Genomic DNA, 27,708 nt, shown 5'->3' with positions numbered 1-27,708 from the left:
TTTCCAACACTATAAGATTTCTATACCAAGCCTCTAATACTTTGATTTTTTAAAATAATGTATTCATTATTATATTCTTGGTGGTTACCAGAGCTGGGGATTAGGGAGGTAGGGAAAAGGGGAGATGTCAGAGGGTTCAAAGTTTCAATTAGAGAGGAATAAATTTTAGTGATCTATTGTACAGTACAGTGACCATAATTAATAATTTACATCTCAAAATTGTTAAAAGAGTAGATTCTAAGTGTTCTCACCACAGATAAATGCTGAGTCAGTGAGGTGATAGATGCACTAACTAGCTTGACTTAATTATTCCACAGTGCATACATATACCAAAACATCATATTGTATCTCATAAATATATGCAATTATTAGCCTATTAAAATAAATAAAAATTCCATTCTTAAAAGAAAACATGAATTTTTTAAAATTATTATTAAGAATTAAACTATGTATTTTCACATACATGAACTCCTTTTCATCTCATTTCTTTCCAGTTCCTCCCAGGATAGACCTGAGTGTGGAGATGAAATCTTTGCTTACTGTGAAAGCAGGAACCAATGTTTGCTTGGATGCTACTGTTTTTGGTAAACCAATGCCAACAGTTTCTTGGAAGAAAGATGGCACACCACTAAAACCAGCAGAAGGCATAAAGATGGCCATGAAGCGGAACCTGTGCACCTTGGAGCTATTCAGTGTGAACCGGAAGGACTCAGGAGACTACACCATCACTGCTGAAAATTCAAGCGGTTCCAAATCAGCTACCATTAAGCTTAAAGTATTAGGTAACTAAAGCATTTAATTAGAATCCTGCACTTAGCTTTGGTGAACAAGATGCAATAAGATTTACAAAGTAATATGTGAGAAAATTATATATCCTACTATGTATTTCCTAAGCACAGAATTAATCTTATCTCAGAATAGTGTTTTAGAGCTGAGAAGAATATTAGAAACCATACGTTCCAGGTACCTAATTTTACATATGTGGAAACAGATTCTAGAAAATTAAGCAACTTTAAGGTCACAGAGGAAGTTAATGACATAAAGACCGCAGCTCAGGTCTTCAGACTTCTAATCTATATGGAAGTAGAAAAACTTCACTTTTATTCCTTTTTTTTTTTTTTTTTTTTTTAGATAAGCCTGGTCCTCCAGCATCCGTTAAAATCAACAAAATGTATTCAGATCGTGCAATGCTTTCTTGGGAACCTCCTCTTGAAGACGGAGGCTCAGAAATCACCAACTATATTGTTGACAAACGTGAAACCAGCAGGCCCAACTGGGCTCAAGTCTCTGCCACTGTGCCCATCACCAGCTGCAGCGTGGAGAAACTTATAGAGGGCCATGAGTATCAGTTCCGCATCTGCGCGGAAAATAAATACGGAGTGGGTGATCCAATCTTCACTGAGCCAGCAATTGCTAAAAACCCATATGGTAAGAACGTTTTCCTGTAGTTTTTTCTTTTCCCTTTTAAATATTACCTATTAAGCCTGAGAAATTAACTTTTCAATCAATTCCTGCAGACCCACCTGGACGCTGTGATCCTCCTGTCATCAGCAACATAACCAAAGACCATATGACGGTCAGCTGGAAACCACCAGCAGATGATGGCGGTTCACCCATCACTGGCTACTTGGTTGAAAAGCGAGAAACTCAGGCAGTTAACTGGACAAAGGTCAACAGAAAACCTGTCATTGAAAGAACAATAAAAGCAACGGGTCTTCAAGAAGGTACCGAATATGAGTTCCGAGTTACAGCTATAAATAAAGCTGGACCAGGCAAACCCAGTGATGCATCCAAAGCTGTTTATGCTCAGGATCCTCTGTGTAAGTCTGCATCAGAGTTCCATATGTGTGTTCTAATCAGCATTAAACAACTGGGAAGGAAATTTTTACTAAAGTTTTCTATTTTTGTTTTTTTTCTCAGATCCACCTGGCCCACCAGCTTTCCCTAAAGTATATGATACAACCCGGAGCTCCGTGAGTCTCTCCTGGGGCAAGCCAGCCTATGATGGTGGTAGCCCTATCATCGGTTATCTCGTTGAAGTCAAACGAGCTGACTCTGATAACTGGGTGAGATGCAATTTACCAGAGAAACTACAGAAAACACGCTTTGAGGTTACTGGCCTGATGGAAAACACTGAATATCAGTTCCGTGTGTATGCTGTTAACAAGATTGGATTCAGTGACCCCAGTGATGTGCCAGATAAACACTGCCCCAAGGACATCTTAAGTAAGTATGACCAGGAGAAATACATAGGGATTTTCTCATTAACTGTATTCTAGGAGGGAGACTAGAATTGTTATATATTTATTTATGATCTTTAGCTTTGGTAATTCCAGAAGTACATTTTAGGAGAGCTGGGTGGGTACTTCATGGTATCACAGAACAGGCCAAAGGAAATGCAAGGTGATTTGTGGTTCTGAAAGTTTTTTTTGTATACACATGAAAATTTCATGTCTTCGAAGGAATATGGAATGTAGGAATTTTATTCTGAGAAAAAAGAGGATTTTTTTAACTTAATGAACTATTATCATTCTCATGGTTTTCATTTACTCTTCTAATCCAACCTCTCTCTAAGAATATTACTGGCAGACTATCCATCTTAAATTCCCTGCCCCTTGTTCTTCTTCGTTATTCTCTGTAACAATCCCCTTTTAATTACCTGGTATCGTATTTCATCCACTTCTTACTTTTCTTCATACACTGAAATAATAAAAGGAATCAGGGTATATGGCAGAGTACCCTCACTGAATACAAGTAAAACCAAAAATGGAATAAAGCCAAGGACCAGCCACCTACTTTCTTTAATATACGTAGAGTTTGAGGGTTCACGAAAAGAGGAAATATAGGTCCCCCAAGGAAATTTTTGTTGAGGCTAAAGCATATTGGAAAATGGAAGGGCCAACAATGGGTACAAAATATTGAAATAGTTATGAAGATGACATTAAGGATGTTCAAAAGAGTAATAAATAATTTTAGAAATTTATAAGCGATAAGGTCAGTCCATGGAAATCATTTGAGCATTAATTTTTTTTTTCACCAAACCTTTCTCCACCCCCAAATAAAATAGTTCCACCTGAGGGAGAACTTGATGCTGAATTAAGGAAGACACTCATATTACGTGCTGGAGTTACAATGAGACTCTATGTACCAGTAAGAGGACGTCCACCTCCAAAGATTACTTGGTCGAAGCCCAATGTCAACCTCAGGGAAAGGATTGGACTGGACATAAAGTCAACTGACTTTGACACTTTCTTACGCTGTGAAAACGTAAACAAATATGATGCTGGAAAATACATCTTAACTCTAGAGAACATCTGTGGTAAAAAGGAATATACCATTGTAGTGAAAGTGCTTGGTAAGTCTATTTGGAAAAAAAAAATCATATGTTTAAAACTATGGCTTCTGAATCTTTTATATATTCATTTCTTACTTACCCATTACTTATCCAGATACCCCTGGGCCACCTGTCAATGTGACTGTTAAGGAAGTATCCAAAGACTCTGCTTATGTTACCTGGGATCCTCCCATTATCGATGGTGGAAGTCCCATCATAAACTACGTGGTAGAAAAACGTGATGCAGAAAGGAAGTCCTGGTCCACGGTGACAACTGAGTGCTCAAAAACAAGCTTCAGGGTATCCAACTTGGAGGAAGGAAAGTCCTACTTCTTCAGGGTGTTTGCTGAAAATGAGTATGGCATCGGTGATCCCGGTGAAACACGAGACGCCGTGAAAGCTTCTGGTGAGCAAATGAACTACAGTCCATCGACATCCAACCTTGGTTATTTGGGGCTTAGCCTCATCATTTCTCTTTTGCTTTAGAAACCCCTGGACCAGTTGTGGACCTGAAAGCATTGTCTGTCACCAAGTCATCTTGTACCATTGCCTGGAAAAAGCCTCGTAGTGATGGTGGAAGTCGAATTACTGGATATGTAGTTGATTTCCTGACAGAAGAAAATAAGTGGCAACGTGTGATGAAATCATTAAGCCTGCAGTACTCCACAAAAGATCTGACTGAAGGGAAGGAATATACCTTCAGAGTGAGTGCTGAAAATGAAAATGGAGAAGGAACCCCCAGTGAAATCACTGTCGTGGCAAAGGACGATGTCGGTAAGTTTCTCCCTTCACATCTTCATTTTCTCTTTACTATCATCAAAAGTGTGTCCTTGAGCCCTAACCACTAGCCTATCAAGCAAATCCTTTAAAATCCATAATGATCTGAAAAATGATGACAATTCATCTCTGCTGTATTACAGTGGCTCCTGATCTTGACTTAAAGGACCTCCCTGATCTGTGCTACCTGGCTAAAGAAAACAGCAACTTCCGTCTTAAGATTCCCATAAAGGGCAAGCCAGCACCATCAGTATCCTGGAAGAAAGGAGAAGATCCTCTGGCAACTGACACAAGAGTCAGTGTTGAATCATCTGCAGTTAACACAACTCTTGTAGTATATGACTGCCAAAAATCTGATGCTGGAAAATACACAATCACACTCAAGAATGTTGCTGGCACAAAGGAAGGAACCCTTTCCATAAAAGTTGTTGGCAAGCCTGGCATCCCTACTGGACCAATCAAATTTGATGAAGTCACAGCAGAAGCCATGACCTTAAAGTGGGGTCCTCCAAAGGATGATGGAGGTTCTGAAATCACCAACTATATCCTGGAGAAGAGAGATTCTGTAAACAACAAGTGGGTGACGTGTGCCTCAGCTGTCCAGAAAACCACCTTCAGAGTAACCAGACTTCATGAGGGTATGGAATATACCTTCAGGGTCAGTGCTGAAAATAAATACGGTGTAGGAGAAGGCCTGAAGTCAGAGCCAATAGTGGCTAAACATCCATTTGGTAAGTGCCTCAAGGCTAAAAACAAAGCAACCCATGGTTTTGTGGAGGTTCCCTGTTTATAAATCTTGTACTATGTACTTTCTTCTAGATGTGCCTGATGCTCCCCCACCTCCCAATATTGTGGATGTTAGACATGATTCAGTCTCTCTAACTTGGACTGACCCCAGAAAAACGGGTGGATCTCCAATTACAGGTATTTAATTTGCTCTTATCCCACAGGTTTTCTACCAATGTTCCTTCCAAATATTTCCATGAAAACTAGATGACTGTGTGCTCATTCACAGCACAAAGTACATATACAATAACGTATTTTTCTTTCAGCATATGTGGCTAATGTTTAATGTCATTGAAAACCTCCTAATATAACAGTTAATGAGGTCTTTCTTTGTAATATGTAATATGGGTTACAACTGTTGAACAGGGCAATAACAATGCCTATTCCAAGAAAAGAAATGGCACTATGCCTGGATAATAAGAATATAGATGGCAAAAATGATCATCTATTTAATATATCCTATATAAACAATTTTGATAAAAATACATGTAAATTTTTTAAATCCACTTATATTTCTACTTTCTATCTGAATTGATACATCCATGGGTTATTTGCAGGATATCATATTGAGTTCAAGGAAAGAAACAGCCTTTTGTGGAAGAGAGCTAACAAGACTCCTATAAGGATGAAAGACTTTAAAGTGACAGGATTAACTGAAGGTCTTGAATATGAATTCAGAGTTATGGCAATCAATTTAGCAGGAGTGGGCAAGCCAAGCCTGCCATCAGAGCCAGTTGTGGCACTTGATCCAATTGGTAAGTTATTAAACAAAGAAAAAACCTAAGGGCATTTGCTACCTGAAGCAAATGTTGATATTCATTTGACTGGCTTTATTTTTTTGTTTTAGATCCTCCTGGCAAACCTGAGGTTATTAATGTAACAAGGAATTCAGTGACTCTCATATGGACTGAACCCAAATATGATGGTGGTCATAAGTTAACTGGATATATAGTGGAGAAGCGGGATCTACCTTCTAAGTCTTGGGTGAAAGCCAACCACGTTAATGTTCCAGACTGTGCCTTTACTGTAACTGACCTAGTTGAGGGTGGAAAATATGAATTCAGAATTAGAGCAAAGAATACAGCAGGTGCCATTAGCGCTCCATCGGAAAGCACAGGAACTATTATTTGCAAGGACGAATATGGTAGGTCAATTTTACTTTTTACTTTATTTAAAAAATAGCACTAAACCTCCTTCCTTTTCTGATTGCAAATGTTTTTTTTTTTTCCTTTGCAGAGGCACCAACCATTGTCCTTGATCCCACAATAAAAGATGGGCTTACAATTAAAGCAGGGGATACCATTGTTTTGAGTGCCATTAGCATTCTTGGCAAACCTCTTCCAAAGTCAAGTTGGTCCAGGGCAGGAAAAGACATTAGACCATCAGATATTGCTCAGATAACTTCAACCCCAACATCTTCCACACTTTCTGTCAAATATGCCACTAGAAAAGATGCTGGTGAATATACGATCACTGCTACCAATCCTTTCGGCACAAAGGAGGAGCATGTGAAGGTAACAGTCCTTGATGTGCCTGGTCCCCCAGGTCCTATTGAAATCAGTAACGTTTCTGCTGAAAAAGCAACACTTACATGGACACCTCCTTTGGAAGATGGCGGATCACCAATTAAGTCCTATGTTCTTGAAAAGAGAGAAACCAGCCGGCTTTTATGGACAGTGGTTTCTGAAGATATTCAGACTTGCCGGCATGTGGTAACCAAGCTTATCCAAGGAAATGAGTACCTTTTCCGTGTCTCAGCTGTAAACCATTATGGCAAAGGAGAACCTGTACAGTCCGAACCTGTCAAAATGGTAGACAGATTTGGTACGTAGAGCACAGAAAAAGAATTGACAAGAACATTTACAGCAGATTTTAGGAAATCATGGATTTCTCACAAATTTGCTTCCTTTTTAGGTCCTCCTGGCCCTCCTGGAAAGCCAGAGATATCAAATGTCACTAAGAACACTGCCACTGTCAGCTGGAAAAGACCAACTGATGATGGCGGCAGTGAGATCACAGGATATCATGTAGAAAGGAGAGAAAAGAAAGGCTTGCGGTGGGTGAGAGCCACAAAGACGCCAGTTTCCGACCTCAGATGCAAAGTGACAGGACTGCAAGAAGGAAACACCTATGAGTTCCGCGTCAGTGCAGAAAACAGAGCAGGAATTGGTCCACCTAGTGATGCTTCAAATCCTGTTCTAATGAAGGATGTAGCATGTTAGTATTTACCTTTCTCAACCCTGCTCATTGGGGAGTTCCAGTATTTTATATAAATTATCCAAAAGCCAAAGTCTTAACATACACTTTTTATCTTTGTTTCTTTTTCAGATCCTCCAGGACCTCCTTCAAACGCGCATGTCACTGATACTACCAAGAAATCTGCTTCTTTAGCATGGGGCAAGCCTCATTATGACGGTGGACTAGAAATCACTGGTTATGTGGTAGAGCATCAAAAAGTAGGAGAGGAGGCCTGGATAAAAGACACAACTGGAACTGCCCTCAGAATCACTCAGTTTGTTGTCCCTGACCTTCAGACTAAAGAAAAATACAATTTTAGAATCAGTGCCGTCAACGATGCCGGTGTTGGGGAGCCAGCAGTGATTCCAGATGTTGAAATTGTAGAGCGGGAAATGGCTCCCGATTTCGAACTAGATGCTGAGCTTCGAAGAACACTTGTGGTCAGAGCAGGACTCAGTATTAGAATTTTTGTGCCAATTAAAGGTCGTCCTGCTCCTGAAGTGACATGGACCAAAGATGACATCAACCTAAAGAACCGGGCCAACATTGAAAACACAGAATCATTCACTCTTCTGATCATCCCAGAATGTAACAGATATGACACTGGTAAATTTGTGATGACCATTGAAAACCCCGCTGGGAAGAAAAGTGGCTTTGTTAACGTCAGAGTCTTGGATACACCAGGTCCTGTCCTTAACCTGAGGCCTACAGACATCACGAAGGACAGTGTCACGCTGCACTGGGACCTGCCTCTGATAGATGGGGGCTCACGCATAACAAATTATATTGTGGAGAAACGTGAAGCAACAAGGAAATCTTATTCCACAGTTACCACTAAGTGTCATAAATGCACATATAAAGTTACTGGCTTGTCTGAGGGATGTGAATACTTCTTCAGAGTGATGGCAGAAAATGAATATGGAATTGGAGAGCCAAGAGAAACTACAGAACCCGTAAGAGCCTCCGAAGCACCATCACCCCCAGACAGCCTTAACATTATGGACATAACCAAGAGCACAGTTAGCCTGGCATGGCCCAAACCCAGACATGATGGCGGCAGTAAGATCACTGGCTACGTGATTGAAGCCCAAAGGAAAGGCTCTGACCAGTGGACCCACATCTCAACGGTGAAGGGATTAGAATGTGTTGTGAGAAATCTCACTGAAGGGGAGGAATACACCTTCCAGGTGATGGCGGTGAACAGTGCTGGGAGAAGCGCCCCTCGAGAAAGCAGGCCTGTCATTGTGAAGGAGCAGACAATGCTTCCAGAGTTGGATCTCCGTGGCATCTATCAGAAACTGGTCATTGCCAGAGCTGGTGAAAATATCAAAGTGGAAATTCCAGTGCTCGGTCGACCAAAACCCACAGTTACATGGAAAAAAGGAGACCAGATTCTTAAACAGACACAGAGAGTTAATTTTGAAAATACAGCAACTTCAACCATCTTAAATATCAATGAGTGTGTCAGAAGTGACAGTGGGCCCTATCCACTCACAGCAAAGAACATTGTAGGAGAGGTTGGTGATGTCATCACCATTCAAGTCCACGATATCCCAGGGCCACCAACAGGACCAATCAAATTTGATGAAGTTTCATCTGATTTTGTAACCTTCTCTTGGGACCCACCTGAGAATGATGGAGGAGTACCAATAAGCAACTATGTAGTGGAAATGCGACAGACAGATAGTACTACATGGGTGGAGTTAGCAACCACGGTAATACGGACTACCTATAAAGCCACTCGCCTTACTACTGGAGTGGAGTATCAATTCCGTGTAAAAGCTCAAAACAGATATGGAGTTGGACCGGGCATCACATCAGCATCTATAGTTGCCAACTATCCATTTAAAGTTCCAGGGCCTCCTGGTACCCCTCAGGTTACTGCAGTTACCAAGGATTCAATGACAATTAGCTGGCATGAGCCACTTTCTGATGGTGGAAGCCCCATTTTAGGATATCATGTTGAAAGAAAAGAACGGAATGGTATTCTCTGGCAGACTGTGAGCAAAGCATTAGTACCAGGCAACATTTTCAAATCAACTGGACTTACAGATGGTATTGCTTATGAGTTCCGAGTAATTGCAGAAAACATGGCAGGTAAAAGCAAGCCAAGCAAGCCATCTGAACCAATGCTTGCTCTGGATCCCATTGACCCACCTGGGAAACCAATACCTCTGAATATTACCAGACATGCAGTGACACTTAAATGGGCTAAGCCTGAATATACAGGAGGCTTTAAAATTACTAGCTATATAGTTGAGAAAAGAGACCTTCCTAATGGAAGGTGGCTGAAAGCCAACTTCAGCAACATTTTGGAAAATGAATTTACAGTGAGTGGCCTAACAGAAGATGCTGCATATGAATTCCGTGTGATTGCCAAAAATGCCGCTGGTGCTATTAGCCCACCATCTGAGCCATCGGATGCCATCACATGCAGAGATGACCTTGAAGCACCAAGGATAATGGTGGATGTTAAATTCAAGGACACTGTTATATTAAAAGCAGGCGAAGCATTCAAGCTGGAAGCTGATGTTTCAGGTCGCCCACCACCAACCATGGAATGGACCAAAGATGGAAAGGAGCTTGAAGGCACGGGGAAATTAGAAATAAAGATCGCAGATTTCTCCACTTATCTGGTGAACAAGGATTCATCAAGGAGGGATAGTGGTGCCTATATCCTTACAGCAACAAATCCTGGTGGCTTTGCCAAACACATTTTCAACGTCAAGGTTCTTGATAGACCAGGCCCACCTGAAGGACCTTTAGCTGTATCTGATGTAACATCCGAAAAGTGTGTATTGTCATGGTTGCCTCCACGGGATGATGGAGGTGCCAAAATTGATCATTACATAGTGCAGAAACGTGAAACCAGCAGATTGGCATGGACAAATGTAGCCTCAGAAGTCCAAGTAACAAAACTAAAGGTTACTAAGCTTTTGAAAGGCAATGAATACATATTCCGTGTCATGGCTGTAAATAAATATGGAGTTGGAGAGCCACTTGAATCAGAACCTGTGCTTGCAGTGGATCCTTACAGACCTCCTGATCCACCCAAAAACCCAGAAGTTACAACTATCACTAAAGATTCTATGGTTGTCTGCTGGGGACATCCTGACTCTGATGGTGGAAGTGAAATCATAAATTATATTGTGGAACGGCGTGATAAAGCTGGCCAACGCTGGGTGAAATGCAACAAAAAGACCCTTACTGACTTAAGATACAAAGTGACTGGACTGACAGAAGGACATGAATATGAATTCAGGATTATGGCAGAGAACGCTGCTGGAATTAGTGCGCCAAGTTCTACCAGTCCGTTCTATAAAGCTTGTGACACTGTGTTTAAACCTGGCCCACCAGGTAACCCACGTGTTCTGGATACAAGCAGATCATCCATTTCAATTGCATGGAATAAACCCATTTATGATGGTGGATCAGAAATCACTGGGTATATGGTTGAGATTGCCCTGCCAGAAGAAGATGAATGGCAGATTGTCACGCCACCAGCTGGGCTCAAGGCAACATCTTATACCATCACCAACCTCATAGAGAACCAGGAGTATAAAATCCGAATCTATGCCATGAATTCTGAAGGACTTGGGGAACCAGCCTCGGTTCCTGGAACTCCAAAGGCTGAAGACAGAATGCTGCCCCCAGAGATTGAACTGGACGCTGACCTGCGCAAAGTTGTCACTATAAGAGCCTGCTGCACTCTGAGGCTTTTTGTTCCAATCAAAGGAAGACCTGCACCTGAGGTGAAGTGGACCCGGGAACATGGAGAGTCTTTGGACAAAGCTAGCATTGAATCCACAAGCTCATACACCCTGCTTATTGTTGGAAATGTGAACAGATTTGACAGTGGCAAGTACATACTAACTGTAGAAAACAGCTCGGGCAGTAAGTCTGCATTTGTGAATGTTAGAGTGCTAGATACCCCAGGCCCTCCACAGGATCTGAAGGTAAAGGAGGTCACAAAGACATCCGTCACATTGACATGGGACCCTCCTCTCCTTGATGGAGGCTCAAAAATAAAGAACTACATTGTTGAAAAGAGAGAATCAACAAGAAAAGCATATTCAACTGTTGCAACCAATTGCCATAAGACTTCCTGGAAGGTAGACCAGCTTCAAGAAGGCTGCAGTTACTATTTCAGGGTTCTCGCTGAAAATGAATATGGCATTGGGCTGCCTGCTGAAACCGCAGACTCTGTGAAAGCATCAGAACGACCTCTTCCTCCAGGAAAAATAACTTTGGTGGATGTCACAAGAAACAGCGTGTCACTCTCCTGGGAGAAACCAGAGCATGATGGAGGCAGCCGGATCCTGGGCTACATTGTAGAGATGCAGAGCAAAGGCAGTGACAAATGGGCCACATGTGCCACAGTCAAAGTCACTGAAGCCACTATAACTGGACTGATTCAGGGTGAAGAATACAATTTCCGTGTTTCAGCTCAGAATGAGAAGGGAATCAGTGATCCGAGACAACTGAGTGTGCCAGTGATTGCCAAAGACCTCGTCATCCCACCAGCCTTCAAGCTGCTGTTCAACACTTTCACTGTACTGGCAGGTGAAGACCTTAAAGTTGATGTTCCGTTCATTGGACGCCCTACACCAACTGTAACCTGGCGTAAAGATGATGTACCACTGAAGCAGACAACTAGAGTAAACGCAGAGAGCACAGAAAATAATACACTACTGACAATAAAGGAAGCCTGCAGAGAAGACGTTGGACATTACACAGTTAAACTGACTAACTCAGCTGGCGAAGCTACTGAGACCCTTAATGTTATTGTTCTTGACAAACCAGGGCCTCCAACTGGACCAGTTAAAATGGAGGAAGTGACAGCTGACAGTATTACTCTTTCCTGGGAACCACCAAAGTATGATGGTGGAAGTTCCATCAATAATTACATTGTAGAGAAACGGGACACTTCCACTACCTCCTGGCAAATTGTGTCAGCCACGGTTGCAAGGACAACAATAAAAGCTTGCAGATTAAAGACCGGGTGTGAATATCAGTTTAGAATTGCTGCTGAAAACAGATACGGAAAGAGCACATACCTCAATTCAGAGCCCATCATAGCTCAGTATCCATTCAAAGTTCCTGGTCCTCCTGGCACTCCATTTGTCACACTCTCCTCCAAGGACAGTATGGAGGTACAATGGAATGAGCCAGTCAGTGACGGAGGAAGCAGAGTCATTGGCTACCATCTAGAACGCAAGGAAAGAAACAGCATCCTCTGGATCAAGTTGAATAAAACGCCTATTCCTCAAACCAAGTTTAAGACAACTGGCCTCGAAGAAGGCATTGAATATGAATTCAGAGTCTCTGCAGAGAACATTGTGGGCATCGGCAAGCCAAGTAAACCATCAGAATGCTACGCAGCTCGTGACCCATGTGATCCACCAGGGCGGCCAGAGGCAATCATTGTCACAAGGAATTCTGTAACTCTTCAGTGGAAGAAACCCACCTATGATGGTGGAAGCAAGATCACAGGTTATGTGGTGGAGAAGAAAGAATTGCCTGATGGCCGCTGGATGAAAGCCAGTTTTACAAACATCATTGACACCCAGTTTGAAGTAACTGGCCTAGTTGAAGATCACAGATATGAATTCCGAGTGATAGCCCGCAATGCAGCAGGTGTGTTTAGTGAGCCTTCAGAGAGCACAGGGGCAATCACAGCACGAGACGAGGTGGAGCCACCCAGGATAAGTATGGACCCCAAATACAAGGATACAATTGTGGTTCATGCTGGTGAGTCATTTAAGGTTGATGCAGATATACATGGCAAACCAATACCAACCACTCAATGGATAAAAGGTGATCAGGAGCTTTCAAACACAGCCCGACTAGAAATAAAGAGTACTGATTTTGCCACCAGTCTCAGCGTCAAGGATGCAGTACGTGTTGACAGTGGGAATTACATTTTGAAGGCCAAAAATGTTGCCGGAGAGAGATCTGTCACTGTGAATGTCAAAGTTCTTGATAGACCAGGACCACCTGAAGGACCTGTTGTTATATCAGGGGTTACGGCAGAAAAATGCACACTAGCTTGGAGACCTCCACTTCAGGATGGTGGGAGTGATATCATAAATTATATCGTAGAAAGGAGAGAAACCAGCCGCCTGGTTTGGACTGTGGTTGATGCCAACGTGCAAACTCTCAGTTGCAAGGTTACTAAGCTTCTTGAAGGCAATGAATACATTTTCCGTATAATGGCAGTAAACAAATATGGTGTTGGTGAACCTCTTGAATCTGAGCCATTAATTGCCAAGAATCCATTTGTAGTACCAGATGCACCAAAAGCTCCAGAAGTCACAACAGTGACCAAAGACTCAATGATTGTTGTATGGGAAAGGCCAGCATCTGATGGTGGCAGTGAAATTCTCGGATACGTTCTTGAAAAACGAGACAAGGAGGGCATTAGGTGGACAAGATGCCACAAACGTCTGATTGGGGAGCTGCGCTTGAGAGTAACTGGACTCATAGAAAATCACAACTATGAATTCAGAGTCTCAGCTGAGAATGCTGCTGGACTTAGTGAACCAAGTCCTCCTTCTGCTTACCAAAAAGCTTGTGATCCTATTTACAAACCAGGCCCTCCCAACAACCCCAAAGTCATGGATGTTACCAGATCTTCAGTTTTCCTTTCTTGGAGCAAGCCGATATATGATGGTGGCTGTGAAATCCAAGGATACATTGTTGAGAAATGTGACGTTAGTGTTGGTGAATGGACAATGTGCACTCCGCCAACTGGAATTAATAAAACAAACTTAGAGGTAGAGAAGTTACAGGAAAAGCATGAATACAACTTCCGCATTTGTGCCATTAATAAAGCTGGAGTTGGTGAACATGCTGATGTCCCTGGGCCTGTAATTGTTGAAGAAAAACTGGAAGCACCAGATATCGATCTTGACATGGAACTCAGGAAAATTATAAATATAAGGGCAGGTGGCTCTTTAAGGTTATTTGTTCCAATAAGAGGCCGTCCCACTCCAGAAGTGAAATGGGGAAAGGTGGATGGTGAAATCCGAGATGCAGCTATAATTGATGTCACTAGCAGTTTCACCTCGCTTGTTCTTGACAATGTCAATCGATACGATAGTGGAAAATATACTCTCACATTAGAAAACAACAGTGGAACAAAGTCTGCCTTTGTTACTGTGAGAGTCCTGGATACACCAAGTCCACCTGTTAACCTGAAAGTCACGGAAATCACCAAAGACTCAGTATCAATTACATGGGAACCTCCTTTGTTGGATGGGGGATCCAAAATCAAAAATTACATCGTTGAGAAACGTGAAGCCACAAGAAAATCATATGCTGCTGTTGTCACGAATTGCCACAAGACTTCTTGGAAAATTGATCAACTCCAAGAAGGTTGCAGTTATTACTTTAGAGTCACAGCTGAGAATGAGTATGGTATCGGCCTACCTGCCCGCACAGCTGACCCAATTAAGGTTGCAGAAGTTCCACAACCTCCAGGAAAAATAACTGTGGATGATGTCACCAGAAATAGTGTCTCTCTGAGTTGGACAAAGCCTGAACATGATGGTGGCAGTAAAATCATCCAGTATATTGTGGAAATGCAAGCTAAACACAGTGAGAAGTGGTCAGAGTGTGCTCGAGTAAAGTCCCTTGAAGCAGTAATTACCAACCTAACTCAGGGAGAAGAATATCTTTTTAGAGTCATTGCTGTAAATGAAAAGGGGAGAAGTGATCCTAGGTCCCTTGCAGTTCCAATAGTTGCCAAAGATCTGGTCATCGAGCCAGATGTAAGACCTGCATTCAACAGTTACAGCATACAGGTTGGCCAAGATTTGAAAATAGAAGTACCAATTTCTGGACGTCCTAAGCCAACCATCACCTGGACTAAAGATGGTCTTCCCCTGAAGCAGACCACAAGAGTCAATGTTACCGATTCACTTGATCTCACCACACTCAGTATTAAAGAGACTCATAAGGATGACAGTGGACAATATGGAATCACAGTTGCCAATGTTGTTGGTCAGAAAACAGCATCCATCGAAATTATCACTCTAGATAAACCTGATCCTCCAAAAGGACCTGTTAAATTTGATGAAGTCAGTGCTGAGAGTATTACCTTATCCTGGAACCCTCCAGTATACACAGGAGGCTGCCAAATTACTAACTACATTGTTCATAAGAGAGATACAACCACCACAGTATGGGATGTTGTTTCTGCTACTGTTGCTAGAACTACTCTCAAAGTAACCAAACTGAAAACTGGTACAGAATACCAATTCAGAATATTTGCTGAAAACAGATATGGACAAAGCTTTGCCTTGGAGTCTGATCCAATTGTAGCTCAATATCCCTACAAAGAACCCGGTCCTCCAGGCACACCATTCGTCACAGCCATTTCCAAAGACTCTATGGTTGTACAGTGGCATGAACCAATCAATAATGGTGGAAGCCCAGTCATAGGTTACCACCTTGAGAGAAAAGAAAGGAATAGTATTTTGTGGACAAAAGTCAACAAAAGTATTATCCATGACACCCAATTTAAAGCACTGAATCTTGAAGAAGGCATTGAATATGAATTCAGAGTTTATGCTGAAAATATCGTTGGCATAGGCAAAGCAAGCAAGAATTCTGAATGCTACGTAGCCCGAGATCCCTGTGACCCACCAGGAACACCAGAAGCAATAATTGTTAAAAGAAATGAAATCACTTTACAGTGGACCAAACCTGTATATGATGGCGGAAGTATGATTACGGGCTACATTGTAGAGAAGCGTGACTTACCTGAGGGCCGCTGGATGAAAGCCAGCTTCACCAATGTCATTGAAACTCAATTTACTGTGTCAGGTCTTACTGAAGATCAAAGATATGAATTCAGAGTCATTGCAAAGAATGCAGCCGGTGCCATAAGTAAACCCTCTGACAGTACTGGACCAATCACTGCCAAGGATGAGGTTGAGCTCCCAAGAATTTCAATGGATCCAAAATTCAGAGATACAATAGTGGTGAATGCTGGAGAAACATTCAAGCTTGAGGCTGATGTCCATGGAAAGCCCCTACCTACTATTGAGTGGTTAAGAGGAGATAAGGAAATTGAAGAATCTGCTAGATGTGAAATAAAGAACACAGATTTTAAGGCTTTACTTATTATAAAGGATGCCATTAGAATTGATGGTGGACAGTATATTCTAAGAGCCTCCAATGTTGCAGGTTCTAAGTCATTCCCAGTAAACGTAAAAGTGTTAGATAGACCAGGACCTCCAGAAGGGCCAGTTCAGGTTACCGGAGTCACTTCAGAAAAATGCACTTTAACATGGTCTCCACCACTTCAAGATGGTGGCAGTGACATTTCTCACTATGTTGTTGAAAAGCGAGAAACCAGCCGACTAGCATGGACTGTTGTTGCTTCAGAAGTTGTGACTAATTCTCTGAAAGTTACCAAACTGTTAGAAGGGAATGAATATATTTTCCGTATAATGGCTGTCAACAAATATGGTGTTGGAGAGCCTTTGGAATCTGCACCGGTACTAATGAAAAACCCATTTGTGCTTCCTGGTCCACCCAAAAACCTTGAAGTTACAAACATTGCCAAGGACTCCATGACAGTCTGTTGGAACCGTCCAGATAGCGATGGTGGAAGTGAGATCATTGGTTACATTGTAGAGAAACGAGACAGAAGTGGCATTAGGTGGATAAAATGTAATAAACGCCGCATCACAGATCTGCGTCTGAGAGTAACAGGCTTAACAGAAGACCATGAGTATGAATTCAGAGTCTCTGCAGAAAATGCTGCTGGAGTTGGAGAACCTAGTCCAGCTACAGTGTATTATAAGGCCTGCGATCCTGTGTTCAAACCAGGCCCACCCACCAATGCACACGTTGTAGACACCACTAAAAACTCAATCACACTTGCTTGGGGCAAACCCATCTATGATGGTGGCAGTGAGATCCTGGGATATGTCATAGAAATTTGTAAAGCAGATGAAGAAGAATGGCAAGTAGTCACTCCACAGACTGGCCTGAGAGTCACACGATTTGAAATTTCAAAACTCATCGAACATCAAGAATACAAAATACGAGTCTGTGCCCTCAACAAAGTTGGTCTAGGTGAGGCTGCATCAGTTCCTGGGACTGTGAAACCAGAAGATAAACTTGAAGCCCCTGAACTTGACATTGACTCTGAGTTAAGGAAAGGAATCGTGGTAAGAGCTGGTGGATCTGCCAGAATTCACATTCCATTCAAAGGTCGTCCAACACCTGAGATCACCTGGTCTCGAGAGGAAGGTGAATTCACAGATAAGGTCCAAATTGAAAAGGGAGTAAACTATACCCAACTATCAATCGAAAATTGTGACAGAAATGATGCTGGCAAATACATTCTCAAGTTGGAAAACAGCAGCGGATCGAAGTCTGCTTTTGTAACTGTGAAAGTTCTCGACACCCCAGGACCACCACAGAATTTGACAGTCAAAGAAGTAAGAAAAGATTCTGTCCTACTGGTATGGGAACCACCCATCATTGATGGGGGAGCAAAGGTCAAGAACTATGTGATCGACAAGCGTGAGTCAACCAGAAAAGCGTATGCTAATGTGAGTAGTAAATGCAGCAAAACAAGTTTCAAAGTTGAGAATCTTACAGAAGGAGCCATTTATTACTTTAGAGTCATGGCTGAGAATGAATTTGGAGTTGGCGTTCCAGTGGAAACTTTGGATGCCGTGAAAGCATCTGAACCTCCTTCCCCGCCAGGAAAGGTTACACTCACTGATGTGTCCCAGACCAGTGCATCACTTATGTGGGAGAAACCGGATCATGATGGTGGTAGCAGAATCCTGGGGTATGTTGTTGAAATGCAGCCCAAAGGAACTGAAAAATGGAGCACTGTGGCTGAATCCAAAGTCTGTAATGCAGTGATTACTGGTTTGAGTTCTGGACAAGAATATCAGTTCCGTGTCAAGGCTTACAATGAGAAAGGAAAAAGTGATCCAAGAGTGCTTGGTGTTCCTGTCATAGCCAAGGACTTGACTATACAACCTAGTTTTAAGTTACCATTTAACACATATAGTGTCCAAGCTGGAGAAGATCTTAAAATAGAAATTCCAGTTATAGGCAGACCAAGACCTAAAATATCTTGGGTCAAAGATGGTGAGCCTCTGAAGCAGACAACAAGAGTAAATGTTGAAGAAACGGCTACTTCCACTATTTTGCACATTAAAGAAAGTAGCAAAGATGACTTTGGAAAATATACCATAACGGCAACAAATAGCGCAGGCACAGCAACAGAAAATCTCAGCATTATAGTTTTGGAAAAGCCTGGACCTCCAGTTGGACCAGTGAGGTTTGATGAAGTTAGTGCGGACTTCGTGGTCATATCTTGGGAACCTCCAGCCTACACTGGTGGCTGCCAAATAAGCAACTATATCGTAGAGAAGAGAGAGACAACCACCACCACTTGGCACATGGTATCGGCAACCGTTGCAAGAACAACAATTAAAGTAACCAAACTAAAAACAGGCACTGAGTACCAGTTTAGAATTTTTGCTGAAAACAGGTATGGAAAAAGTGCCCCTCTGGATTCCAAACCAATTATTGTACAATATCCATTTAAAGAACCTGGACCACCAGGAACTCCTTTTGTGACATCAATCTCAAAAGATCAAATGATTGTGCAATGGCACGAGCCAGTTAATGATGGAGGCAGCAAAGTTATCGGCTACCATCTTGAACAGAAGGAAAAGAACAGCATTTTATGGGTCAAGTTAAATAAAACTCCCATTCAAGACACCAAATTCAAGACAACTGGGCTTGATGAAGGCCTTGAATATGAGTTCAAAGTTTCTGCTGAAAATATTGTTGGCATTGGCAAGCCTAGCAAAGTGTCAGAATGCTTTGTTGCTCGTGATCCATGTGACCCACCTGGTCGTCCTGAAGCCATTGTTATCACAAGAAACAATGTCACACTGAAATGGAAGAAACCTGCCTATGATGGCGGCAGCAAAATAACAGGTTATATCGTAGAAAAGAAAGATCTACCTGATGGCCGTTGGATGAAAGCCAGCTTTACCAATGTCCTAGAAACTGAATTTACAGTGAGTGGACTTGTAGAAGACCAAAGATATGAATTTAGAGTTATTGCAAGAAATGCAGCTGGCAATTTCAGTGAACCATCTGAAAGTAGTGGTGCCATTACTGCAAGAGATGAAATTGACGCACCAAATGCCTCTCTGGATCCCAAATATAAAGACGTCATTGTTGTTCATGCAGGAGAGACGTTTGTTCTTGAAGCTGATATCCGTGGCAAACCAATACCTGATATTGTTTGGTTGAAAGATGGAAAAGAACTTGAAGAAACAGCTGCTAGGATGGAAATTAAATCTACTATTCAGAAAACCACTCTTGTTGTCAAAGATTGTATACGGGCTGATGGAGGTCAGTATGTTCTGAAACTTAGTAACGTTGGTGGTACTAAGTCTATACCAATCACGGTAAAGGTACTTGACAGGCCAGGACCTCCGGAAGGGCCTCTGAGAGTTTCTGGAGTTACTGCAGAAAAATGTTACCTGGCATGGAACCCACCTTTACAAGATGGTGGTGCTAGTATTTCTCATTACATCATTGAAAAGAGAGAGACGAGCAGACTCTCCTGGACCCAGGTTTCAACAGAGGTACAGGCTCTTAACTACAAAGTCACTAAACTTCTTCCTGGTAATGAGTACATTTTCCGTGTCATGGCCGTGAATAAATATGGAATTGGAGAGCCCCTGGAATCTGAACCTGTTATAGCCTGTAATCCTTACAAGCGGCCTGGTCCTCCTTCAACACCTGAAGCCTCAGCAATCGCCAAAGATTCTATGGTAGTAACATGGGCCCGCCCAGTGGACGATGGGGGTGCTGAAATCGAGGGCTACATTCTTGAAAAACGAGATAAGGAAGGCATTAGATGGACCAAGTGCAACAAGAAAACACTGACTGATCTCCGGTTCAGGGTAACTGGCCTTACCGAAGGCCACTCCTATGAATTCAGAGTGGCTGCTGAAAATGCAGCTGGTGTGGGTGAGCCTAGTGAGCCATCTGTGTTCTACCGTGCGTGTGACACCTTGTATCCACCAGGTCCACCAAGCAATCCAAAAGTGACAGACACTTCCAGATCTTCTGTGTCCCTAGCATGGAATAAGCCAATTTATGATGGCGGGGCACCTGTGAAAGGCTATGTTGTTGAGGTCAAAGAAGCCACTGCTGATGAATGGACAACGTGCACACCTCCAACAGGATTACAAGGGAAGCAGTTCACAGTGACCAAGCTTAAAGAAAATACTGAATATAACTTCCGGATCTGCGCCTTCAATTCTGAAGGGGTTGGTGAACCTGCAACTATCCCTGGTTCGGTGGTTGCTAAGGAAAGGGCAGAGCCACCAGAAATAGAACTTGATGCTGACCTGAGAAAGGTGGTCATTCTACGTGCAAGTGCTACTTTACGCTTATTCGTCACTATCAAAGGTCGACCAGAACCTGAAGTCAAGTGGGAAAAGGCAGAAGGCATTCTCACTGAGAGGGCCCAGATCGAGGTGACCAGCTCCTACACAATGTTGGTGATTGATAATGTGACCAGATTTGACAGTGGTCGGTATAATCTGACATTAGAAAACAACAGTGGCTCCAAAACAGCTTTTGTGAATGTCAGAGTTCTTGACTCACCAAGTGCCCCTGTGAATTTGACTGTAAGAGAGGTGAAGAAAGAATCGGTGACTTTAGCCTGGGAACCACCACTTATTGATGGAGGAGCTAAGATCACAAACTACATCGTTGAAAAGCGAGAAACTACAAGAAAAGCCTATGCTACTATCACCAACAATTGCACTAAGAACACCTTTAAAATTGAAAATCTACAAGAAGGATGTTCTTACTACTTCCGCGTCTTGGCTTGCAATGAATATGGGATTGGTTTGCCAGCTGAAACAACTGAGCCCGTGAAAGTGTCTGAACCACCCCTCCCACCTGGAAGAGTGACCCTTGTCGATGTGACCCGGAACACAGCTACAATTAAGTGGGAGAAACCAGAAAGCGATGGTGGCAGCAAAATTACTGGTTATGTAGTCGAGATGCAGACTAAAGGCAGTGAAAAGTGGAGTACTTGCACACAAGTTAAGACCCTAGAAGCAACTATATCTGGCCTGACGGCTGGAGAAGAATATGTCTTCAGAGTATCTGCAGTAAATGAAAAAGGACGAAGTGACCCAAGGCAACTTGGAGTGCCTGTAATTGCAAGGGATATCGAAATAAAACCTTCAGTAGAGCTTCCCTTCCATACTTTCAATGTAAAGGCTAAAGACCAACTCAAGATTGATGTGCCATTCAAAGGAAGACCTCAAGCTACTATAAGCTGGAAAAAAGATGGTCAGACTCTCAGAGAGACAACTAGAGTCAACGTTTCCTCTTCAAAGACTGTAACAACACTAACTATTAAGGAGGCTTCAAGGGAAGATGTTGGAACTTATGAACTCTGTGTTTCAAACAGTGCTGGGTCCATAACAGTTCCTATTACTGTAATTGTCCTTGACAGACCAGGGCCTCCAGGACCTATACGTATTGATGAGGTTAGTTGTGACAATGTCACTATTTCTTGGAATCCTCCAGAATATGACGGCGGCTGCCAGATTAGCAATTACATTGTTGAGAAGAGAGAAACCACTTCTACAACATGGCATGTGGTTTCACAGGCAGTTGCAAGAACATCCATTAAAATAGTTCGTCTAACAACAGGAAGTGAGTATCAGTTCCGTGTTTGTGCAGAAAACCGATACGGGAAGAGTTCCTACAGCGAATCTTCAGCTGTTGTTGCAGAGTATCCATTTAGCCCCCCAGGTCCTCCTGGTACTCCTAAAGTTGTGCATGCCACAAAATCTACCATGATTGTTAGCTGGCAAGTGCCAGTTAACGATGGGGGAAGTCAAGTAATCGGCTATCACCTTGAGTATAAAGAAAGAAGCAGCATTCTTTGGTCCAAAGCCAATAAAACCCTCATTGCCGACACTCAAATGAAAGTCTCCGGTCTTGATGAAGGACTGATGTATGAGTATCGGGTATATGCTGAGAATATTGCTGGAATTGGTAAATGCAGTAAATCTTGTGAACCAGTCCCTGCCAGAGATCCTTGTGACCCTCCTGGACAACCTGAAGTCACAAATATCACAAGAAAATCAGTGTCACTTAAATGGGCTAAACCACACTACGATGGTGGAGCTAAGATCACAGGATATATTGTTGAACGTAGAGAACTACCAGATGGCCGGTGGCTGAAGTGCAACTTTACCAACGTACAAGAAACATATTTTGAAGTAACTGAACTTACTGAAGATCAGCGTTACGAGTTCCGGGTTTTTGCAAGGAATGCTGCTGACTCCATTAGTGAACCCTCTGAATCCACTGGACCTATAACAGTTAAAGATGATGTGGAAGCTCCAAGAATTATGATGGACGTCAAGTTCCGAGATGTCATTGTTGTCAAAGCTGGAGAAGTCCTTCAGATAAATGCAGACATTGCAGGGCGACCTCTGCCAGTAGTCTCTTGGGCCAAGGATGGCATAGAAATTGAAGAAAGAGCAAGAACAGAAATTGTCTCAACAGACTTTACTACCTCATTAACAGTTAAAGACTGTGTAAGACGAGACACTGGTCAGTATGTACTAACACTGAAGAATGTTGCAGGAACTCGGTCTATGACAATTAATTGCAAAGTACTTGATAAGCCTGGTCCACCAGCAGGGCCACTTGAAATAAATGGCCTTACTTCTGAAAAGTGCTCTCTTTCCTGGGGACGTCCACAAGAAGATGGTGGTGCAGACATCGACTATTACATTGTAGAAAAGCGTGAAACAAGCCGCCTTGCATGGACAATATGTGAAGGAGAGTTAAGAACAACGTCTTGTAAAGTGACCAAATTACTGAAAGGCAATGAATATATATTTAGAGTAACAGGTGTTAATAAATACGGGGTTGGTGAGTCCCTAGAGAGTATAGCTGTAAAGGCACTAGATCCATTTACAGTTCCAAGTCCACCCACATCTTTGGAAATTACATCTGTGACAAAAGATTCCATGACACTTTGCTGGTCAAGACCCGAGAGTGATGGAGGCAGTGAAATCTCTGGATACATAATCGAAAGGCGAGAGAAAAACAGCCTACGATGGGTGCGGGTAAACAAAAAGCCAGTTTATGATCTGAGAGTGAAATCAACAGGACTTCGGGAAGGGTGTGAATATGAATATAGGGTTTATGCAGAAAATGCTGCTGGCCTAAGTCTTCCAAGTGATCCTTCTCCCTTAGTTCGGGCAGAAGATCCAGCATTCTTACCGTCTCCTCCATCCAAACCCAAAATTGTGGACTCAGGCAAGACATCTATAACTATTGGCTGGGTTAAGCCCTTGTTTGACGGTGGGGCCCCAATAATTGGATACACTGTAGAATACAAAAAATCTGATGAAACAGACTGGAAAACTGCCATTCAGAGCTTAAGAGGCACTGAATACACACTAAGTGGACTAACAACCGGAGCTGAATATGTTTTCAGAGTAAGATCTATCAATAAGATTGGTGCCAGTGATCCCAGCGAAAGTTCCGACCCCCAGATAGCAAAGGAAAGAGAAGAAGAACCTGTATTTGATCTGGACACTGAAATGAGAAAGACCTTGATTGTCAAGGCTGGTTCCTCATTTACCATGACTGTGCCTTTCAGAGGAAGACCAGTACCCAACGTCTCCTGGAGTAAGCCAGACACTGACCTCCGCACTAGAGCATATATTGATTCCACAGACACTCGTACGTCACTTACCATTGAAAAAGCCAACAGAAATGATTCTGGAAAATACACATTAACAATTCAGAATATGTTAAGTGCTGCTTCACTGACCTTTGTTGTCAAAGTCTTAGATTCTCCAGGTCCTCCAGCCAATGTTAATGTACATGATGTAACCAAAGAGACTGCAGTGTTATCCTGGGATGTTCCTGAAAACGATGGTGGAGCACCAGTGAAAAACTACCACATAGAAAAACGTGAGGCCAGCAAGAAAGCATGGGTCTCTGTCACCAACAACTGTAACCGCCTCTCCTACAAGGTCACCAACTTACAAGAAGGAGCTGTTTACTACTTCAGAGTCGCTGGAGAAAATGAGTTTGGTGTGGGTGCACCGGCTGAAACAAAGGAAGGAGTCAAAATTACAGGTATGTCTTAAGAAGGAAAATCTATATACCTGCATTCATTTTGCTAGAATAGTGTGGCTCATTCTACTTAGTCATTGCTTAAATGGTTTTGTTCATACCATAAACTATTCATTCTATAGCACAAAATAAAAATCTCTAATAGAGAAAACTTTTGTTTACTTAAATGTTAAAAAAATTACATATCTAGAAATTCCAAGTGTTGAATTTAAGTAAAATTAAATTTAACTGCATACACACACACACACACAAACATAGACTGTGTGTATGTATTCAGAAACTGGATGATGACATTCTTAACTTTCTTAGGAAATTAGATTTTTTTTTTTTTTTTGGGTACCAAGACACTCCACCATTTGAGCCACATCCCCAACGCTATTTTGTATTTTATTTAGAGACAGGGTGTCATTGAGTTCCTTAATGCCTCACTTTTGCTGAGGCTGGCTTTGAACTCATGATCTTCCTGCCTGGGCCTGTGGAGCCGCTGCAATTACAGGCATGTGTCACTGTACATGGCAAGATTGGTCACTTTGTTTCTCCTTTTCTACCCATGATGAATTTGGGGTACATTTTATCATCTAATCTAGGTCAATTTAAAAGCAAATACTTTGACATATAATAACATGATTTGGGGGAGCTTTGGTTGACTCAATAGCCAAACTGGTCATATAAAAAGTAAGAAAGATTCAAAAGTAAGCATATGGCCTTGATTTAAAAGTTCTATTTTGACAATGCATGAAGAGCACATGGGAAAGAATGTTGTTAATGATTCTTCCCTTTCTTTCAATACTTTGTTTTCTTAGAAAAACCAAGCCCACCTGAAAAACTTGGAGTAACAAGTGTATCCAAAGATAGTGTTTCCCTCACCTGGCTGAAGCCCGAACACGATGGTGGAAGCAGAGTTGTACACTATATAGTTGAAGCATTAGAAAAAGGACAGAAAAACTGGGTTAAATGTGCAGTGGTAAAGACAACCCACCATGTTGTTTCTGGTCTGAGGGAGAATCATGAATACTTTTTCCGAGTCTTTGCTGAAAATCAAGCTGGCCTGAGTGACCCACGAGAACTCCTGCTTCCTGTTCTTGTAAAGGACCAACTAGGTATGTCTAATTCTATGTAGAAGCAAATTTTGAAATCACTTACATTGTTCTGATTTTTAAAAACTCTTTTTTCACCTCCATTTTTCCATGTTCTTATTTTTCAGAACCCCCTGAAATTGATATGAAGAATTTTCCAAGTCACACTGTATATGTTAGAGCTGGTTCGAACCTTAAAGTGGACATTCCAATTTCTGGAAAACCACTACCCAAAGTGACCTTATCAAGAGATGGTGTCCCCCTGAAGGCAACTATGAGATTTAATACTGAAATTACAGCTGAGAATCTGACCATCAATCTTAAGGACAGTGTTACAGCGGATGCTGGAAAATATGAGATCACGGCTGCCAACTCCAGTGGAACAACCAAAGCTTTCATTAACATCATTGTGCTGGACAGGCCTGGTCCTCCAACTGGTCCTGTTGTTATTAGTGACATAACTGAAGAAAGTGTGACTCTCAAATGGGAGCCACCTAAGTATGATGGTGGAAGTCAAGTTACCAATTACATTGTACTCAAGAGAGAAACAAGTACTGCAGCATGGACAGAAGTGTCTACAACAGTTGCAAGAACCATGATCAAAGTCATGAAACTGACCACAGGAGAGGAATACCAATTCCGCATCAAGGCAGAAAACCGGTTTGGCATCAGCGATCACATAGATTCTGCTTGTGTGGTCGTCAAACTGCCATACAGTGAGTTTTCAAACTTTTCAAAGATCCTAGGTTTCCATTTACCATAAATGTGCGAAATAGCTGTATTAACCTATGGGGTTTCTCTCTCTCGTAGCAACACCTGGACCACCATCTACACCATGGGTCACTAATGTTACTCGAGAAAGCATCACCGTGGGCTGGCATGAACCCGTGTCTAATGGAGGCAGCGCAGTCATAGGCTATCACTTGGAAATGAAAGACAGAAACAGTATCTTATGGCAAAAAGCCAACAAAATGATCATCCGTACAACTCACTTCAAAGTCACAACAATCAGTGCTGGACTTATTTATGAATTCAGGGTGTATGCAGAAAATGCTGCAGGTGTTGGAAAACCCAGCCATCCTTCTGAACCCGTCCTGGCCATTGATGCCTGTGGTATGTATTTGTCACGAGAGGGACAGTTCTGACACCTTGAAAATGCAAATCTTGTTTATGTAAAGCAAAATAAATTGGCATAAGTGCCACTAATCTTCCTTCTCTCGTTGCCACAGAACCTCCAAGAAATGTCCGTATCACTGATATTTCAAAGAACTCCGTCAACCTGTCATGGCAACAACCAGCTTTTGATGGAGGAAGCAAGATTACAGGCTACATAGTTGAGAGACGTGACCTTCCAGATGGCAGATGGACCAAAGCCAGTTTCACCAATGTTATTGAGACTCAATTCACTGTCTCTGGCTTGACTCAGAATTCCCAGTATGAATTCCGTGTCTTTGCTAGGAATGCCGTTGGTTCCATCAGCAATCCATCTGAAGTTGTAGGGCCCATTACATGCATTGATTCCTATGGTAAGCATTATTGGAACTTTGAACCCCAACAGCTATCTAACCTAATACCATTTCCTTATTTTAATAACTTTTTACTGCATGTTGTAATTAAGTTTTTGGAAGAAGTTATGAACTAGCTGGGATACTTAGGAAATGTCCTTACCTATAAATTGAGAGAGTTGGACTATATAAAGTATCTAAGGACCTTTCCAACTTTCGTGATTCATTGTATAAGTTGGTGCTTTTATTCCCTTTAAAATTATCAGAGCCAATAGTTAACTCCATGTGTACATCCTCACAAAATATTGCTCTTAAATAAGTGGAAGACTGTAAACAGGGACTTTCATGATGATAGTGTTAGCAGTAGCTAGCATTTATTGACTAATTACACAAATTCTCTTAGTTTAACAACCCTAAAATTAGCCATTTTACAAAAAAGAAACTGAGATTTAAAGTGCTTATGCGAGTTCCCCAAGGTCAAGCAGCTTATTAGTGATGAAGTGGGATTCTTCAGAGCCCTAACATCACTGCTCATAATATGCATATACTTGACCATTATGGAAAGTAACTGGTACATTCAACTAACTAACAATGGTTTGAAAATTGAAATATCATGAGAGTTAAGAACCCTGTGACACTTTCCCTAAAATTTCTCCATTTTCAAAAGGGAAAATGAGCCACTATATTGCCTGGACAAAGTATCCACTCCCACCCTCCTGTTGAGAATCCCAGGGCTGCTTTGTATCAGCCAGGCTTTGCAGACACTAAATCAATACTGCTGTTATTGTGAAGCAAGTCA

At 42.1% G+C, this 27,708-nt stretch overlaps 1 protein-coding gene across 1 annotated transcript in view; it reads left to right on the top strand.

The window, feature by feature from the left end:
• TTN (titin) overlaps positions 1-27,708 on the top strand; it is a 266,424-nt gene that overhangs the window by 209,569 nt on the left and 29,147 nt on the right. The window contains exons 281-298 of the mRNA XM_081261924.1: positions 495-782; positions 1,132-1,428; positions 1,518-1,820; positions 1,921-2,226; positions 3,068-3,355; positions 3,450-3,740; positions 3,821-4,108; positions 4,255-4,842; positions 4,931-5,035; positions 5,455-5,652; positions 5,745-6,041; positions 6,134-6,721; positions 6,812-7,114; positions 7,226-24,331; positions 25,132-25,428; positions 25,533-26,120; positions 26,215-26,517; positions 26,634-26,930. Coding sequence (XP_081118050.1) covers positions 495-782; positions 1,132-1,428; positions 1,518-1,820; positions 1,921-2,226; positions 3,068-3,355; positions 3,450-3,740; positions 3,821-4,108; positions 4,255-4,842; positions 4,931-5,035; positions 5,455-5,652; positions 5,745-6,041; positions 6,134-6,721; positions 6,812-7,114; positions 7,226-24,331; positions 25,132-25,428; positions 25,533-26,120; positions 26,215-26,517; positions 26,634-26,930 — 22,731 coding nt within the window. The remainder of the gene's footprint in view (positions 1-494; positions 783-1,131; positions 1,429-1,517; positions 1,821-1,920; positions 2,227-3,067; positions 3,356-3,449; positions 3,741-3,820; positions 4,109-4,254; positions 4,843-4,930; positions 5,036-5,454; positions 5,653-5,744; positions 6,042-6,133; positions 6,722-6,811; positions 7,115-7,225; positions 24,332-25,131; positions 25,429-25,532; positions 26,121-26,214; positions 26,518-26,633; positions 26,931-27,708) is intronic.

The sequence above is a fragment of the Spermophilus citellus genome (genome assembly GCF_964194105.1).
Source record: "Spermophilus citellus genome assembly, chromosome: 11".
Taxonomy (NCBI): Eukaryota; Metazoa; Chordata; class Mammalia; order Rodentia; family Sciuridae; genus Spermophilus; species Spermophilus citellus.
This window is presented reverse-complemented; position numbering and strand designations above follow the sequence as displayed.